The sequence below is a fragment of the Rhinolophus sinicus genome, linkage group LG01 (genome assembly GCF_036562045.2).
Source record: "Rhinolophus sinicus isolate RSC01 linkage group LG01, ASM3656204v1, whole genome shotgun sequence".
Classification (NCBI taxonomy): domain Eukaryota; kingdom Metazoa; phylum Chordata; class Mammalia; order Chiroptera; family Rhinolophidae; genus Rhinolophus; species Rhinolophus sinicus.
In genome coordinates this window covers 182,406,958-182,426,410 of record NC_133751.1, presented here as the reverse complement: position 1 = coordinate 182,426,410, position 19,453 = coordinate 182,406,958, and the positions used below count along the sequence as shown (strand labels likewise).

Below are 19,453 nucleotides of genomic sequence, written 5' to 3'. Positions count from 1 at the left end.
TGGCACATTGTAAAAGAACAAAACAGAGTGCGGAAATTTAAATTCTAGGTTCTAGAGTCTGATGCTACCACTTACTATTTGTGTGGTCTTCAGCAAGTTGCCATTTCTGTGGCTGTTCTCAGAAATTAAAAATAGGGATATTAAATAGCTCTTGCCTGCAGGATTGCTCTAAAATAAAATATGTAAGTGCCAAAGACATTCTGGGTCGCTATTAGTGCTCAATAAAATATTAAGTAGTTGTTATTAGGTGAACTAAAGTCAGTAGCCTTGGGCTGTCAAGGAAGAGACATATTAGTGTAAAGATGTAAATTCTTCAATATTTATCCTAAAGAACTTGAATCATCAGACTGATACATAAGATTGAAGAATTTTTAGAACGACTGTCACACTGGATAATTACTAAGTTTCAGCACAAATTTTACACAAACATTATTTATAAGATGCAAAATTCCAAAGCTGCTCCAATCACATGTTGACAAACTATAGAACAGAAATAGTGCATCATGGTAAAAACTTGGGTCACCTTGTAAAGGGGCTCTAAGGCAAAGCAAGTTTAAAAAAAAAAACCAAAGAGACACCACGTATGCATCGTGTACTGTGTTGGCCAAAGGAATAAGAGAGGTGAGACAAAACACAAACTACTGCTGGAAACAGAAGTTTAAAAAGTCATTTCTTTAGAAAATTGACTACACTATGTTAGTCCCTTGTCTGATTTTAAGTAGAAAACAATCTAACCTCTAGTTTCAGTCTTTATAGAAGTGGCTTTTCCATATACTAAATAAATGGCCTCAGTCTATACGGCTTTCTGGTTCTAAGTGTCTGTTTTTCCTGCCTCATCCTTTCCAGCTAAACTGTCAAAGGTCCTTAGTTGTTGTTTCTCACCTATTGTGAGAGTCCCTCCTAGGAGTTGAGGACTGTAGACTTTGGCACAAGGATTACTTACATCCATCCATGCCACTTCGGGCTTGCTTTCTATCTATATTCTAAATGTAAGAAAGTATTAGATAGCCAATTTCAAAATAGGCGAGTTTTAATTTTATCTAAGCTCCACATTGCCTCAAAGGATCTTGGGTGAATTTCATGCGTCACTAAACATCCAGCAGCATCATTTATAATTACATCTTAATCTAACCTGACAAAAAGTAAGGTAAAATGCAGTCTGGCAGAACCTTCTTTTCATACTAGTCCTATGGACTATGAAGAAATCTTAAAACCACAGAGGGAGTGTTAGAAAAACCTAAGTGATGCACTCTTTGTCTCTTACATTGTTTTTTAAAAGAACAAAATGGGAGTACAATTTGTTTCTGGCCATATCAAAACTGTAATTCGCATCAACTCTGCGGAACAATACCTGTTAAGCTTCAATGTAGAAGAGATACAGTTACATCATGGGAATGGGTAAAACTGAACCCAAACAGCACTAATCCTTTGCTAGGATTTTAACTGAATATCTCACTTTTTCAGCTTATTTTGTAGTGGTGGTGAAGTCCCATTAAAAAAGAGATTATATCTAAGAATGCTGTTCATGTGTCTAGTAAATGGATTATAGTTAAAAAGCTCACTGCCAAGATAGTTCAAAAGTTCTATACGACAAATTATTTCCCTGGGCACTGTTCATGGAATCATCCTTCCTGTAATGAGGTCTTGGATGAGGCTGGGGTGAGACATTTTCTTCTGGCCCTTCTTAAACTTGCCACTTTTCTGCTTTTCATTTTAATACACTGGATGTCGGTGAAATTGAGACAGGAAGACCTTCTTCATTAACAACCCAAATGCCTTGACTATTTCAAAGGAAGAAGGTGACTAGAGAAGCAGCAGAAAGTAAAACAGGGAAATACTGAAGTGGAAGTTCTCCTTTAAAGTTATAAACATGAGACCAAACAAAATCGCAATGCATCAAAATCACGTACAGCAGGATTTCACTGCAGAGAGGGAAGCTTTCTTTTTCACTCATTAATTCAATAAGTGGTCTTTGACAATCTGGTTTGCGTAAGATGTTGTACCAGATATTATTAATATGAGGAACACAAAAGAAATAAAAAATCCCCGGATCCATGTCCTCTAGGAGCTTATAATCTATTTAGAGAGATAAGTCCCTTATGAAACAGCAAATTATAATGCAAGACAAACCAAGATTGAGTCCCAACAGAAAAGAGAGAAAATAAGTGGGTAGACTGTCTGCAAAGACTAATGTAAATCTGAACAGTCCAAAAAGATCTTATGGAAAAGGAAAAATGTAAAGTTTACCTGAGTTCAATAAATCACTTATTTGTATTCCAGTCCAGTTGGTGTATATATATATACACACACACACACCCCTACCTGAGACTACAAACAAAACAATACAGAGAAATATGTTCATAGATATAAATCAGCCTAGTGCAAAGAACACTAAGGATACACACTAGAAGAAACTTTGAAGCAGGGATCTCTCCAAGAGAGCTGTAGTTCAGTTCTGAAGGACGCATTAATGATTGATGAGAAGCCTAACACAAAAGTAGTAATAAACTATGTGTCTCAACAGCAATTATCCAGCATGCTGCAACTGAACAGCTTGACTTACACCTTTTTCAGTTCGGCATCAGAAGAAAAATCCCGTGAAAGCAAGATACGTGCAATGGAATTATTCCCAAGTTGGCAGCAATGTTTGGAATATTCAATTCCGTGTTTATTTTAGCAATGAAAACAAAAATTATCATGAAAGATAGTTGCTCGCCAGCTACTGTAGGAAAATCTTCACCACAGTTCATAAGACTTTCTTCCCCATTGTATTTTCTCCTTTGAAACATGTTCAAATCTCAGGCATGAAGTCGCATATTTAACAAGGACCAAGAATAAACTCCAGAGACAATGGCAATGAGAATTCCAGCAGCCTCAGAGCCTAACACTAATTTACTGAGACGCATCAGGAACGTTTGGGAATGAAGTGTTTGCTAATTAGGCCACCATGAATAGATTCCCAAACCTTGACAAAGTTTTTCCAAACATCTGATGGAGAACTTTGATTTATGGGCTGTCCAGGTGAAACCTGAACAGATGGTACCTTCTAATAATACCTGACACCTGAGTTTGTTTAGGATCTCAATCTCTGGAAAACACACAGCTCTCCAGAGGAAAACAGAGAGGACAAATTTTGGAGTCACCCACCTTATCTTTGTCTTCAACGACATCTGCCAAGACGTCATCTGGATCCAGGATCCCTCCATCTGTGTATTCTAAGTGATGAATCTTCACCCAGTAGCCAGGATCCTGTAGCAGAACCACCAACAAGTTTCATGAATCAAACTTTTCACATAGGTAACATACACTTTAATTATAAAAGAAAATAATTGGTACACTGAAAAATATGCTCTAGTAATAATACAATTTTTAAACACCAAAAACAAATGTTATCTATTTATTTGGATAAATATTTGGCATTTTTATCCTGTTTAACATAAATCAGTAAATCAAAGTACACATATTTCATCAATTTTCCTGGAAGATAAATTGCAATGCAAAAATAAACTGCTCAGCCATTTGAAAAGCATAATCAAGGAATTTTTTATAACCTACAATTTAGGTAATTACAAGAATACTTTGGAAAAGAAAGATCTTATTGAGGGTACTTTCTGAAACTTGGGATCGAAAGTTCAGAGATCGCAAATCTGTAAGGAAAAAAAGTCAAGCGGCAGAAAGAAATCTGTGTTGGCAACAGCTATCACTTTGGAATATGTGAATGAAATGAGGTGATTCTCAACCACTTCACCTGTTTAAATCGCCATGCTATGTGTATGCCCTCAGTTCTAAGATTTGCAGTGATCTCTGGAGCAAGCTGCAGCTTTGGTTTCCATTTGCTGTAGCACGAAAGCAACTCGGGCTCTGTTCAGAGTTGAAGAGGGGGTTCGCTCAATTGGGATACTGATTTAGGAGGTTTCCCAGTATTGTTTTTTAAAAACTGCTTAGGAGCATAAAGCTTAAGGAAAAAAAATTAATGTCCCCATTTGATATACGGCTAGATACACTAATACTACAGCTTAGAATTACACGATATAGCTCATTCAGTTATGTATGCACTGCCTATTTCAAGATATGAGAATGAAACATTATAATAATGAAACAAGAACATGAACCAATGAATGAAGAAGAACATTAGTAAGGGTTTTACCCAGAATGCTCAAGCTGTAATCAATTTGGTTCTGTGCTTCTTAGAAAGCCTCTCAAACTGGGAAATTTTTGAGCTCTAAATCAGTTTCCAATAAAAGAACAGATAGCAATTTGTGAGAAGAGATGGAAATTCTTCTAAGACTTTACCACATGAATCTTTATAAAGTATTAAGAACATAATTCACAGAATGCAAGTGCAATTTTACAAAAACTAATAGAAACAGTGTCATACATCCTCTTCTTTAAAGGTTTCATACCATTAAATAGTAATTCTTTTGAAGTATCTGTTCAAAAGGCTATTGAAATGTGGACCAAATACATAGCTTTTCAGTAATTTGACTTGATAAAGTAATAGGCTTAAAAAATTCAAAGGAATTCTCCTTAACTAGGCTCTCAACATTTCAAAATTAAGTTTTCTGTAGAGTATCTAAAGAGCTATTCCAAGCAAAATGAAAGGAATTCCTTTGGCTTCTAGTGCTAGTCTTACGGGTAGAAACACTAATGATTTATTAGGGAGCTTTGCCTGATTTTACTGCCCAGATAGAGATCACAAAGACAAAAACAGTGATTATATTCGGTTGGTGCAAAAGTAATTGCAGTTTAAAAGGTTAAAAATTGCAAAAACTGCAATTACTTTTGCACCAACCTAATACAACCAGGTAAGAAAAGTCTGAGACACCCATCAATCAGTCTTTAATCAGAGGTCTCTGCCAACTCGAGGCATCTGTGCTATAAAAGATAAGCTAGGTACAACAAACTAGATAATACTGCGGTAGACAAAACACTATGTAATGGCCACTAGACTATATAGTAAAGACAGCAAGAAAGAAATCCCCTAGTAATCTTTGGGAATTGAATCTTTTTCTATAGCCATGCCACAAGCAAGATCTTTCTCCAAAACTATTCAGGACTTCTGACTGGAATCTATAGAGTACTATTTGCCTTGTAAAACTAGCCTTCTTAAAAAAAGGAGTTCAATTTAATGAATTTCTATTAACTTCCACTGAGTTGGTTTTTGATATCTTATAGAACTGCAGATAAAATCTGTTAATTTTAAACATGTTTATAAAAACTGATGTAGTCTAAAGAGTTTGTTTTTATATTCAAATACTTAAAAGCAGACATGTATTAAACTGTCTGCTTTCTTCGCGTGTTCCGTTTGTAAAAGCAGATTTTATCAACTCAGATTGAGGTAAACAATTACCCCCAGCAACTGCAGTACAAGGTAAAGTATACGTCTCTTCCTGACGAGACGTAGGAACAGAGAGAAGAAAACCAAAGACTGATTTAACATGGTGAAACTCGGGAAATAGCAAGGGATAGGATCTGATCAGTAGCAGAGAGAGCAGCAGACAAGTGACAGCAAGATCGGGTTGTTAAATCACATAACATTCCTCCCTCACACTCACTTGTGGGATCTAAGATGTTTTGGAAAATACGGCACAAGGGTTGAAAAACTAAGACGCTAATCTTTACTTTTGATTCAAAAGAGTACAGAACTTAAAAGTTTTACTGAACTAAATCAAGTTTAAAAAAAGTAATTTATTACATTTTGGAATGAGATATTCAGCCAAAAAAAATTTTTAAGTGAAATACATGGTACCAGAATATAAAGACTATTTACAATTTTAACTCTTCCCATTCTACACTGATAACGCATTTTATACTCTTCAAAGAATGGAAGAGCAGGCTAATGACAAGCACACATCTAATCCTGAACAAAAGCAAACAAGCTATATGCAAGCAGTCTCCTAGCCAAGTTACATACCCAAGAAAGGTAAATCAACAAATACAGCACACACCAACTGTGCGTTTGTCCCCAAGGTATTTGGCCATGGTTCTATAGATCACTTGAAGAATATACATACAATATTAGCAGCTGACAGCCATCATAAGACTATAAATTCACCCTGACTCCTTTATGCATGTAAAAATTTCAACCATTACCTTGCAGTCAACACTTTGCATTTCATTTGCTTGCTTTTATTACCATCAGGAATAAAACTGATCAAACATGAAAAGAGGTTCACATATGTGTCATGGTTCACACAATTAATCACTTGGAAAAACTTCTTGCAATATTCATGATCGTGACATTTAATCTACCTTTATATTGCACAAATATCTCTAATACATGTAACTTTTAAATTATTTTGAAAATGTCTCTAGTGTATGTGCTATGCAATAAATCTTATTACTACACTGCTAGGATCATTAAAATATTGAAAAATAACATATACATTATGTTTCCTACACTTTTGATAGTATCTTCTCTGCCTTTTAAATAATGCACAGTTAACTAAAACCCTACTAGAATTTCAAAACTAAAAATAGTCTACAAGGATAAATTGGGAAAGGAAATAAAAACATATGCAATACAGGAAGAAGACAATTACAGGATACTTTTATGATCAATGTAAAAATTGCTCCAAACAGGTACTGCTATCAATAGCAACAAGTAATCTTCACTGTGGGTAGATGATATGAAGTTGTCCCCTTACCTTAGAAAATGTATATTAGCCAAAGTTTGGAAGAACAATAATTTTCCATCTGCAACACCCAGAAGAGTAGGCAGGTTGGAAAGCCAGATACTATAATGCCATGACTACCAAGCCCTGAGATGATGTCAATTAAAAAAAAAAACTTGGAGGTTTCTAACCAAAATGCCTCTGATCCAAGAAAAGAAAAAATACCCTGCAATAGTGACAAGGTCCCAAAGGGAGGAGAGCGCTGCTAAGAAAAAGCCAATGGCTGGAGAAATATTGTTTATCAATGGCGGCAATTACAATGCACCTGGTTTTTTGTGGTTCAATGTTTTCACAAGAATCTTACCCACTGGAAAATAAGAATTGTAAAATGGAAGTTAATGGAAAATTAGAATTTTTCCTTGTAGAATTTAACTTTGTGAATTTGGTGGAATGTGTCTATTAAATGAGATTTCACCATTTTCATCATCATCTTCATCATCATAATCATAACAGCAGATAGTTTGTTTTAGTGCTTTCTATAGACCAGGGACCATAGGCACTGTTATGTTTTATCTGATTAATTCATTTATCGTCAGACTCACGAAGTGGTTATCAATCCATTTTAGAGATGAGGAAAGCAAGGCATGTGAATTAACTTACCCAAAGTCAGACGCTTAATAAACAGCAGAGCCAAGGTGCATACTTTAACAGAATTTTTTTTTTTTTTTTAAGATTAAAGAATTTAAAAGGACAATTATCTAAGAACAAGGCAGGGAATCAGATCCTTAAGTATACTTGCTACTTAAGAATATGGATCCAGGCAAGTCGTCATTACTCTGGGCCTCAGTAGCTTCATCACTAGTAAAGCTGAAGGCTTTGTGGCCTCTGCACAATGTACCCCATAGAGGTCAAAGTGTAGAGGACACAAGACAGCAATAATGGAAGGACACAAGATCTTCACGCAAATGTGTCCAGTGTTGCACACGTGAAAGAAGCTTCCTCATAAGCATGAATTAAAGATTTGGGAATCAATAAAAAAAGATCTTCCTGCTAAGGTTAGTGAGGGAGCTTGTGGCATTAGAAGTTGGATGGAGAATTATAAAGTTTTATATGCATGCGCATTTTAACTACTCCTATTATAATCCTCTGGGGTTATTCTACCCTCTATGCAAGACCAGAAGAGAATCAAATGCTCCAGAATGCACCCAGGAAAGACACAGCGATTAGAACAGGCCTGAAGACGGAGGCAAGCCAAGTGCAAAAGTCTCTGAATAACCAAGTAGACAGTGTATGCAAACATGAGAGTTCCAGAAAATGATGCCTAAGCAAAGCCTGGCAGAGCAGCACTGACACCTGAAAGGAAAGAGGTAAGCCAGGAAAGCTACTAATGAATATAGAGCTCATTATGAGATGGTCCTAACTGACTTTAGAATATGTCTCCACCTTCCTGAAATAGATCAACCAAGTGCAAACTTGAGAAAAGATGAGAGAGAAACATGAGCTGGTGTCACTTTAAATCATGTATGTTTCCAAAGAATTCAGGAGAGCTAAAATGGGACCAAGGGAGTTTAGGCTGGGTTGAAAGTAATACCTGGCAAATTCAACAACAAAATTATAAATCTCAATTTATGTATAAAATGAAGGTGAATCAGTGCATCTATATATTTACTTCCAGCTTTTTAAAAAATCTATGATTCTACTAAAAGAAACTTGAAATAGCCATACTAACATCAGATAAAGGAAATTTCAAGAAATATCACTCAAGGTAAAGGGGGTCATTCCATGATGATAAAAGGATCCAACAGAAAAAAATAAAATTAACAATTCTAAAACTGTATGTGCCCAATAATATCACTTCAATATATATACTGCCAAAATAAACAGATTTAAAAAATTCATAATCACAGTACAAGACTTTTGATAGAAAAACAGAAAACAAAAAAAGTCAGTGAGATATAAATCATCTGAACACAATTAACGAAGTGACTTAAATTATTTATATTACATACATGTAAACAAGACACCACATTCAAAAAGATTAGAAAATACATTCTTTACATGTGCACATGGAATATATACCAAATTTCAAAAGTCTAGAATCATCCAGAATATGTTCTCTGGTGACAGGGGAATCAGTTACAAAAATGGTATCCAGAAAATGCCCGGCTGTTTGGAAATTACGAAATATAGTTCTGAATAATCCATAGATTAAAAATAATGGAACTTAGAAAAATAGCTTTGAAGTGAAAAATAATTAAAACATAAAAATTGTGGGATGCAGCTAACACAGTGATTAATGGGACATTTATGGTGTTTAATGCATATATTAGGAAAAAAAGAGCTAAAATCAAAAAGCTACTAGAAATAGAACAGCTAGTCAAATGCAGACAGATGAAAGGAAATAAAGTGCACAAGTCAATGAAATAAACAAATATAAAACAAATATAAATCAAAGTTCGTTCTATAAAAGGCTTGATAAAGTTGATAAATGCCTAGTACGCCTGATCAAGAAAAAAAAATTAATTTTCAGTATCAAGAAGGAAAACAGCAAGCAATACCATCATAGATCTTATAGATATTAAAAAGAAGGTATTGTAAAAACTTTAGAGCTACGAATTTGATAATTTATATAAAATAAACAAATTCTTTGAAAAATACAACTTACCAAAACTAACAATAAAAATAGAAAATATAAATAGTACAAAAACAACAATGTAAAAAACAATCTATTATTTAGAAACTTGTCCATAAAGGAAACACCAGGCTCAGATTATTTCAGTTAAAATCTTCCTAATGTTTAAGGAAGAAATGGTGTCGATCTTATACAAATACTTCTAGAAACAAAAAATAAAAGAGAAAAATTTGCCAACTCTTTTTTTGAGGACAACATCATGTTGGTAACACCTTACAAAGACATTACAAGAAAGGAAAATTATAAAAATTTGCATCTGGATACCTTTGTAAAAAGCTTAAAACATTTGTAAATCCAATTCAGTGATGTATATGAAGGATAATACATTATGATCAAGTGGAATTTATTTCAGTAATGCAAGAGTGGTTTCAAATTCAAAGGTAACCAAGGCTATTCACCACCTGATGGGGGGTGGGGGAGTGAAGGATAAATATTAGATGATCATCACAGCAGATGCAACACAAGCACTTGAGAATATTCACAACCAATTCACAGTAAAATGTATCTTAGTAAACAAGGCAAACCAGTAACAGAGAAAAATGAAATTTAAAAAATATAACGTAACAGTATCAAAAAATCAAATGCTTAGGAATAAGCCTAACAACATATGTGAAACTTTTATGTTAAACTTACAAAATATTAGGATGTAAGGATGTGAAGCAACTAGAATTCTCAGACACTGTTAGTGGGAGTTTAAATTTGTACAATAATTTTGGAAAGCTGGCAGTATCTGAACATAAACATCACATAAAGCTCGGCAATTCCACTCTCAAGTATATATCCAACAGAAACGAATATATAGAATTACCAAAAGACATATACTAGAATATTCATAGCAATATTATTCCTAATACCTGAAAATCCGGAAATAAATATTCATCACCAGTAGAACAGATAAATAACATATCACTGCAATGGAATACTAAACATCAACAAGAATGAACAAACTACAACTTTATGCAATAATATGGGTGAATCTCACAGCGTAACAGTGATCCCAGAGCCAAACACAGAAAAAAACGTACATACTGCATGTAATCCCCTGCAAATAAACTCAAAAGCAGGCAGAATTCATTCACAAGGTCAGAAGTCAGGATACTCGTTACCTCTTAAGAGGGCCAGGACCGTCTGAGTAAAAAGGGGTACAAAGGCTTCTGGAGTAAGGTTCTATTTCTTGATGTGTGTGCTGGCTACACTTATTTGTGCACTTTTCTGTATGTGTGTTACACTTAGAAAGTGTTTACATAAAAAATGAAAATAACTTTTTTGCTCCAAAAAAAAAGGTGATTTCGTTTTTCACACTGAAATGCATAATGGTACCCTTCCCACATGACATGTCTACAGATAAATAAAGACCAATAAAAAGCTATTTAGAACAATTTTCCTTAGAAGTGCAAGAACAAATCTTAACACAAATCAAAGAAAAGGAATGTAGAAGTCCCAAAAGGCAGAGAAGCCAGATTATCCTACCAACAGAAGAGGTAGCTCACTGACCACCAGTTACTCTAAAGGCCCTAAGACCCACAGCAGAGGCCCAGTGGGCCATAGGCTTAAATGTGTCAGCAGTGTGACGAGTCTCCAAAATGTGTTACCACCATTTCAGGCTATGATAATAGAAGCACTGGGTCCAGAACAGAGCAAGTAATAATCTTATTCTATGCTCAGGTGGTTACATCACACTTAGTGTGTTTTTTCAAAATGTAAGAGATGATTATTAAACTGGAGAGCACCCATATGGGAGACAGGAATAGGTCAGCTCCCTCATCAAAAAATGTCATTTAGGTTTGTTCAAATTGGAGACTACAAACGGAATTTTTCTTTTTTTCTATTTCAAACATACTAGAACCACAGTTTTATAGGGTACTGAGCTCTTCAAGTTATCTGGTAAGGCAAAATTTTCTTATTGTTAAAATGATCCCTGGAAATCTCTCAGGGAAACACCATACTGGAGACGAACGTAGCTCCTTTCAATAAATTCAACACTGCTTTTTCTTCATCCAGGACCGGAGCATATTATTGTCTTTTCAGTTAAGTACCAGATAAAGTATCTGGACCATGTTAGACCATGTTTTGTGAAAACTGCTTATCTTAGACAGTTAGAATCATACTCCAGCCAGAGACGGTCACACATCTACCGTAAGTACATGGGAATTGAGACAACAGAGGTAGTAGCCGAGTCTCTCATTTCTTGCTTCCTCTGGGATAAACACTCATTGCTAATGTTAAATTAGCTACACTATTCAAATCCTTATCCTCCTCTTTTTATTTTTGGCTGAGCTTTTATACTTGGTGAATTTGTAAAAGTTTTAAATGACCACATGAGAGTCCCATCAAATTAAAAAGCTGCCAAGCATGAGAAAGATTTGGTTTGTTCTCAAGAAAAGGCATATCCTCAATAGAGAGGTAGATTGAAGCTCAGTATAAGAAAGATCTTTCAGAAAGAGTGGAGTGGGTTGTATGATGAAATCGTTCTCCTTTCCTGTAAGGAGTGAAAACAAAGGTTGGAATGGCATATCTCAAGGATGCTATAAGGGTAAGAAGTGGGAATTGTGTGTTCCTGAAGACCTCTTCCACCTCTCAAACCTACAGCATTTGAAACCTTAACGCTCCTTAGAGCTTTGAACCTATAGTTAGAGAAGCTTCTTGAAGGAAGAAATCTCTGCTATATCATTAGAACGATGTTGTCAGCAGTTCAAAATGATTCCACAATTATTGTGCATCTCCATGTAGAAAGTCTATAAGCAAACCACCGTATTTTAAATTTCCCAATCTACCGATTATTCTACTGTCTTGCTGTGTAACCTAAAAGTTCACTCATTTATACACAATTTTAAGAAAAAGGTCTTCTTCCATCTCCAAAGTAAAAGAATAACTGGTAGAGGAAAAAAACTGAGACTTTTACATTACTTAGATTATTTATAAATAGGCTAATTTCTCACTCTAAAACAACTCTTCCCCACCACCCCCAATTTTGGTGTTCTCAAGCCTTGATAATTTCCTAAATTCAAAAACTGGTAGGAATTCATTGGTTCACAGACCATCTAGAACAGCCTTCTCGTTACTGCAGGGAACCAGAATATACAAAGATTAAGCCACAGGAAGACAGTTGTTGGCTTCTGATATACAATCCTAAACAAAAGTATTCTCAATAAGGGCACCAAAAATTCCAGGGGAAATTTTCAATTTTATCTCATAATCCAAATTTTGATATTACTTACTCTCCTTTTCAAGCAGCAAGAAATATATTTAAGCATTAAAACATACATTTCACTTTCTAGTTCATATATCAACTAAATATTAAACAGAATGTTAATCACCCCATGTCATTTTTCATCCAGCTTTGTGAAGTAACCACTATAGTCTCAGTTTTCTTTATATAAAGAACTTTAAACATTCATTTTTCATCCTGGGATTAACAAAAACTTATTTGGGGAAAAAAGGTCCAGATTTCCAGACAGAGCTTTTCTTTTAAATAAAGGACAAATTTTAATTATTTTCAAATCTACTGCCTACATCATCACAGCACACTCTAACTCTTCACAAGAGTATGAAAATTTCCTTTTCCTATAGATGCACAAGTGATTTAAGTGCAGAAAGCTTTATATAAATCTTCAGGGGTAATATATTATCATCTTAAAACCAAAGTTCTATCAGAAAAATCAAATGTTACATACTAAGAGAAATTACACACGTATTTAATTGATACATCTATTTCAAAAGATTCCCAATATATAAGACTTTTAAAACATTAAACCACTACTAACTTAATACTGAAATACAATGTTTCAAATTAATTTTAAAGAAAACAGTTGATTTTTTTTTTAAATCCTGTTTTCAATTAACTGTTTTCAGTGAAATTTTACAGTCCAAGACCTCGATGCCACTGTCTTAGAAGCTTGTGTGGTCGAAAGGAATGCAAAGCCTACAGCCAAAGAATGGAAGCAGCCATAATGCCAAAGAGAGACACAAGCTAGAATTTTTAAAATAATTTATTCATTATAAAACCCTAAAAAGTATTTTTCTACAAAATGGATTTTCATTAGAATTTGAGATCGCAAATTCATGCAACTCAAGGATTACTTAATGTAGCCAATTAAATCCAAATTTTTTTGCTATAATGCAGGCATCTTTGTACAGTAACTCCAAAGACTGCCTTTGACAGATACTATCAATTGTGTTTGTAACTTTGTGTTTATGAATGAATCAAAAAGGTTTAAAGCATTCTACAGATTAACTACCATGACCTCTAACTCTTTACTCAAATACCAAGTTTTAAGCTCCATCACTGAAGAAATTAAGACATAGAAAAGAATTTTAATTTACATCAGAAGAAGTACTGGTGGCACTGTTTATAAACATGAGTTAATGCTAAGATAAACATACAAACCTCATCAACATTATTCCTGCTCACTGTTTATAAAGCTTCTTTTGAGTATGGCAAGAATAGGATGGTAAGAAATGATCTGTCCCTGATTTTGAATAGTATTGCGACACTACAGTCCACTACTGTTAGTTTTGTTTCCCCACCAGGGTCTATAGATGGATCACAGGTGTAGCTACAGAGAGCACAGTCAGCACAGGAAAGAAAGGAAAAAGCTGAGCTCAAGGACCCCGTCTCAGACATGACCTTCCTGGCTGTCAATCTAAAGCTGATGGTTCCCACCCTACTGCCAGTGTCAAATGTTATCACTACTTTTTTCAATTATTTGTTCATTTTTATTACTTAGTCTCCCCCAACTAGAACATAAGTTCCATAAGACAGAAACTTCTTCACTTCTATATCCCCAGCATCTAAAACCACTTTGGCATCCATTATAAATGGGTCATACGAATAAAGGCAAAGAGAAACAAAGGAGGAGGAAAAAAAGACCTCATGTTATAATAGAGAAAATTATTTTATTTAAACGAAAACAAAAGGTTTAATCATGTGACCTAGACCTTTCAACAAAGCCAAGGGCAGCATGAGAGAACTAGAAATACTGGATTGTACGTCAATGACAGTTATTTGTACAACAAACATGTGTTGAGTTCTTGTAATATCCATGAACAAAACAGGGGAGAAAAATCCGATCCTTGGAAGAATAAAACTTACATTTCAGTGAGTACAGAAGACAGGCAGTAATTAACAAACATAATGAATAATTAAATGAAATGGTATGTTAGAAAGTGGTAAGCTATTTGGGAGAGAAAGACAGAGTAGGGTGAGGAGGATGGGGAGTACAGACGGCTTGTATTTTTAAGTACGGGGTCAGGTCATGCCTTACTGATATGATGCCACTTGAGCAAAGATGTGAGGAGGCCAGTCAGTATCAGTCAGGACTCCTAACAAATGGCTGTGCCCCAGGCAAGTCCATGTGCAGTCATTTGTAAAAGAAATCAAAGCTCAGAAAAGTACCCTTATGGGAGCCCCATGGGGGGGCCAGAAGTGGGAGAACCAGTTCACTAGTCCGGGTGAATAAGCTTGGCAGACATGTAAAAATACAACATGGTAGTAACTGCCTGCTCAGTCTCTCCACGAATACCTTGCCTCCACCAAGTAAAAATTTTACTCCACTCTACAATGCTAGCTAAAATTCTACTACCGTGTTTCCCCAAAAATAAGACCTAGCCGGACCATCGGCTCTAATGCATCTTTTGGAGCAAAAATTAATATAAGACCCGGTCTTATATTATATATTATATTATTTTATATTATTTCATACTATACTATATTATATTAAATTATATAAGACTGGTTTTATATTATAGTAAAATAAGACCAGGTCTTGTATTAATTTTTGCTCCAAAAGACATATTAGAGCTGATGGTCCAGCTAGGTCTTATTTTCGGGAAACACGATAGTTTCACATCATCTTCAAACATGTTGGAAAGTACTTTTTAAGTGAAAATATTCTCCAGAAAGAAAGAAGAAGGGATCTATATTTTATTTGCATCTTAGTTGTTCTTTTCCAAACTACTGAGGTAAGGCATTTCCAGGTGTGACTACGAATGGACCACATAAAAAACGATAATCAACTCTACCCCCTCAAAATGCAATTCTTTAGTGGGAAAAGTGTAAGCCTTGAAGTCAGTGAGACTAGGTTGAAATCCAAACTCTACTCACATAAAATGCAAACCATGCCATCAACCTTTACCAGGTTGTGAGAAATTCATTACATATTCACACAATGCACATACACAGGCACATATGTGCTCATATACATGTACATGTATTTTCTTTCTTGGTACCATACTTTTAAGTTCTACAAAGGCAGAGCCATTTCTAACCTATATGCTACTGTAATCCCAGCATCTGGTACACGTTCTCTTCACAACAGACGTACAATAAGCAGAGCTCGTTTTACTAGTGCCCTGTGCAAGCCTTCAAAACTGAGAGTTACTGCGAGTTTAGAGGGCAAAGAGACCTCCTGGGCTTGAGAAATAAGAAAGTCAACAAAAGTGAGCAAAAGGTCCAGAAAGAGAAGTATCAGAGTGTGAGTCGAGTTTTTCATATGTCAAAATTTTGGCCAGGAGGAAACACTCTTCCCCAGGTTTCCTCTATACTTGTACTCAAAATGTGGTCTGTAGACCAGTGCAGTCCATGAACTGTTTGTTTTTCATCAAAATAAATCAGAAATCAAGAGTAACCATTAAAATTTTTATAGCACGTTTTACTGCTGTAAGATGCAAGCACATAATTTTGTAATTTATAAAAGCATCCATTTGTTATAGATGAACAAACAAACAAAATGATCTGGTCTTCCACCACAAATAGTATGTATAGCCCTGAACACACTGGCCTTACGCCAGACACCCAGGGCCTTAACTAAGATTCATAATTAACTTACATAGTTCGTTGACATTAATCAAAATGTTGACATATGAAAAGTAGGCTTCTACAGACAAGAAAAACTTTCATTTAAACATTATTTACATAGGAAAATGTAGGCCAAACTTCAAAAACAATTAGCTAAAACTTTTATAAACTTTTAATAAATTAATATCTGACTTCCCTTGTCACACCTTACCTACTTTATGAGAGCAAATGAAAATATAGATGATGACACTTAAAACTATGTATTTTTGTTTAAAATTATGTACCAGTATACCATTATTGTACGAGTACATTGTTAATATAACGGAAGAAAAATTCCCAAACAGAAATGCCACTTGTAAAGCAAGCAAACAATAACAACAAAAAGGACTCAAAGTTCACTTTATAAAGAAATATTTCAAACTGTAGAAAAATAATCAAAATGTTGAAGAAAAGTTTTCTGAGATTTGTATTACAATATCAGTTATATACATTTCCATATATTTATATATATATTCACTTACAAAAACATATTAATACAAAAGCTGACATCACTGTAGGTCTGCTCTTTACTTTGTGCAATAAATTCATCCTTATTTTTTAAAAAGTTGTAGATATACAAATATTTTAATTGAAAAAAAATGACCAGCTAACACATACCTATGATTATAGTTATTAAGACTATCCCATCCTTTCTTCCCTGGAAATCATCCCCAAACAAATCCATCTAAAAAGAGAACCATAAATTCTATCTTCATGAAACCAGGTGATAGCTGCAATCCAAAGTACAATACAAAAAACAGAAAATGGAGAGAAAAAGAAGTAATGACTTCTCAGGGAGGAGGAAGGTCAAACCCAAGTGTCTTAAGGAAGACACTTAGTATGGAAAACAAGCCAATCCACCTGGGACAGAGTCTGAAGACACCGGGATCCATGAAAATTAGAAGAAAGTGGGGACTGAAAATGGTGGGAAAAAAAATGTTTGAAAATATGTTTAAAGAATGATGAAACTCATAGGTGCCCACTACTACCTTTCCCTGTCTAGAGGCAAGAGACATAACATCTGAAGAAACTGACCCTTAGTAGGGTCCAGGCTCTAAGACATCAGATGCACAGAAAAGAACTGAATAGACTACTTAGTGCAAATAGGGGTCTGCATAATTAATGCTACACATTCCAACTTTGTTATCCCATCCAACCCCAGAAAACTAGCAACCAGGCTTACAACCAACCTTCCTCCGCAGCCACTCCCTGTAAGCAATTAGAAGAATGTGTACCACCAAAATGAGGGGCCCAGGAAACAGAAGGCCCAACACAAAAGAGATGGGAAATGAATGCCCCCCAAAATTGCAGCAGCAATTACCCTGAGCAGGAGCTTGAGGAGCAATGGTCCCAGATCAGATCAGCACAATGGAGGGCTTAAGAGTGATGCTATCACGGAAAAATACAAAATCGATAGATTTTAGAACTGTTTTAACTTCATGGGAAATGGTACTGAGGATCATTTTATACAATTATAAGAAGAAGAAAAGAGAAAGCTTGAGATTCAAATAAAACTAAACAAATAGATTAACTCTATTTAAATTAACTCTAGAAATTTACATAAGACAGGAAGCAGCCATAGTTACTGGTTCAAGAGTGAACAATACCTGCTGGTTATAGTAGTGAAAATACTGAATAAGATTTAACCAAAAACTCCAACAACATATTTAGGTGACCAGGAGGGGAAAAAAATGAAGAAGCTATAAGAAAGTTATAATTTTAACTACCCTAATGGGATATAAACAGATAATGTCTCAAATTGATGAATCAAGAGATAGCAATACATTCATATTTAGAAACAAAAGCACACTGCTACACCTTGATTCATAAATTATTTAGAATTATGGAAATAAATCCCCTCCCCCCCCAAAGGAAAAAAAAAACAGCTAAGGGTTTAGAGTAGCTGCTTCTTGGAAGCATGATGAGAGGATGGTCTCAACAGACCTGTTTTTTTTGTTTGTTTGTTTGTTTGTTTTTACGGCCTTTTAACACTATTTGACTCTTTCAACTAGAAATCAGCAAACTATGGCTATCATCTATTTTTGTAAATAAAGTTCGCTGGAACACAGGCACACTCACTTGTCTAAATATCATGTAAGACTGATTTTGCACTACAATAGCAGAATTGAGTAGCTGCAACAGAGAGCATGCAGTTTGCAAAGTCTAAAATATTTACTACCTGACCCTTTACAAAAAAAGTTTCCCAACTCTTGCTTTAAGCTATGTGTAAGAATTACTTGGATACTAAAAATTAAATGGTGCAGATGGGTGGCTCAACTGTATTCACCAGAGGCAACTCTTTTAGACATTTGTTTTAGTCTGTTTGAATGTTAATTCTTCTCTCTAAATAATAAGTATTTCTAATGGTCTGTACTTATTGACCAAAGAAATCATCTTTTGACATTCTGATATTATTGATGACAATTAAGTGTATTTAGAGTCCCCAACTGTCCCATCCTTCTTTCTCCTACTATTGTCATTCAAATATGTTTATTTCCTTTAATGGTTACTTTTATCTTTGATGAATAACTTAAATTTCTATTTTTAATTCTATCATTTAAAGATAGCATTTCTTCATTCAGAGTAAATATGGTATCACAGTTCTTAACTCATACTCCGTTCTGCCCTTTCACTTTCCTTTGCTGTCAGTCAGCTCTACCTTTACATGATCAAAGTTGAAAACATTTACATTCTCTTCTGTAATGATAACCATACTTTGGCTATAATTTGATTGCAAAAGTTGAAAGCCAATACAGTATTGACATTTATGTCAACCAAGGAAATCGTGTTCCCTGACAAACCAAATAAGAGATGACTTAGTCATATGCTTATGTCATGACCTCTTAGGCATTCAAACAAGAATGTTCAAATATATTCTCCTTTTTACCGTTTTCCCTTTTGTCTCAAATTATGTTAGATTATTTTGATAAGTAAGCTATAATAGTTGACCTCAATAGTAAAAATATAAATCATCCCAAAATATCTTTTATATTTTTCTATATTTTAAAAATTATAGAAAATATTTTATATTTTTCGATTTGTATATAGCATATAAACATATTACATACATAGTACATACACAAACACTATATATATGTGTACATGGTCAAAAACATGCAGGTAGATATAATCACATTCAATAGCAAAACAAATTGTGCCCAATTTTGTACAGGCAAGAAATATCACTCTGTTTATGATAATGATCATAGTTGTCTTTGATATAAAGTAAAAATAGACTAATTTTTCTAGGAAAATTATAATCACCTGGTATCTAGAATATGAAAAGCAAGCCTTTCCTATAGACAAATAGCC

The 19,453-nt window shown here is 34.6% G+C and overlaps 1 protein-coding gene across 1 annotated transcript in view; it reads right to left on the bottom strand.

Moving 5' to 3' along the window:
- PARD3B (par-3 family cell polarity regulator beta) overlaps positions 1-19,453 on the bottom strand; it is a 946,787-nt gene that overhangs the window by 805,813 nt on the left and 121,521 nt on the right. Inside the window, exon 2 of the mRNA XM_019726886.2 lies at positions 3,148-3,249. Coding sequence (XP_019582445.2) covers positions 3,148-3,249 — 102 coding nt within the window. The remainder of the gene's footprint in view (positions 1-3,147; positions 3,250-19,453) is intronic.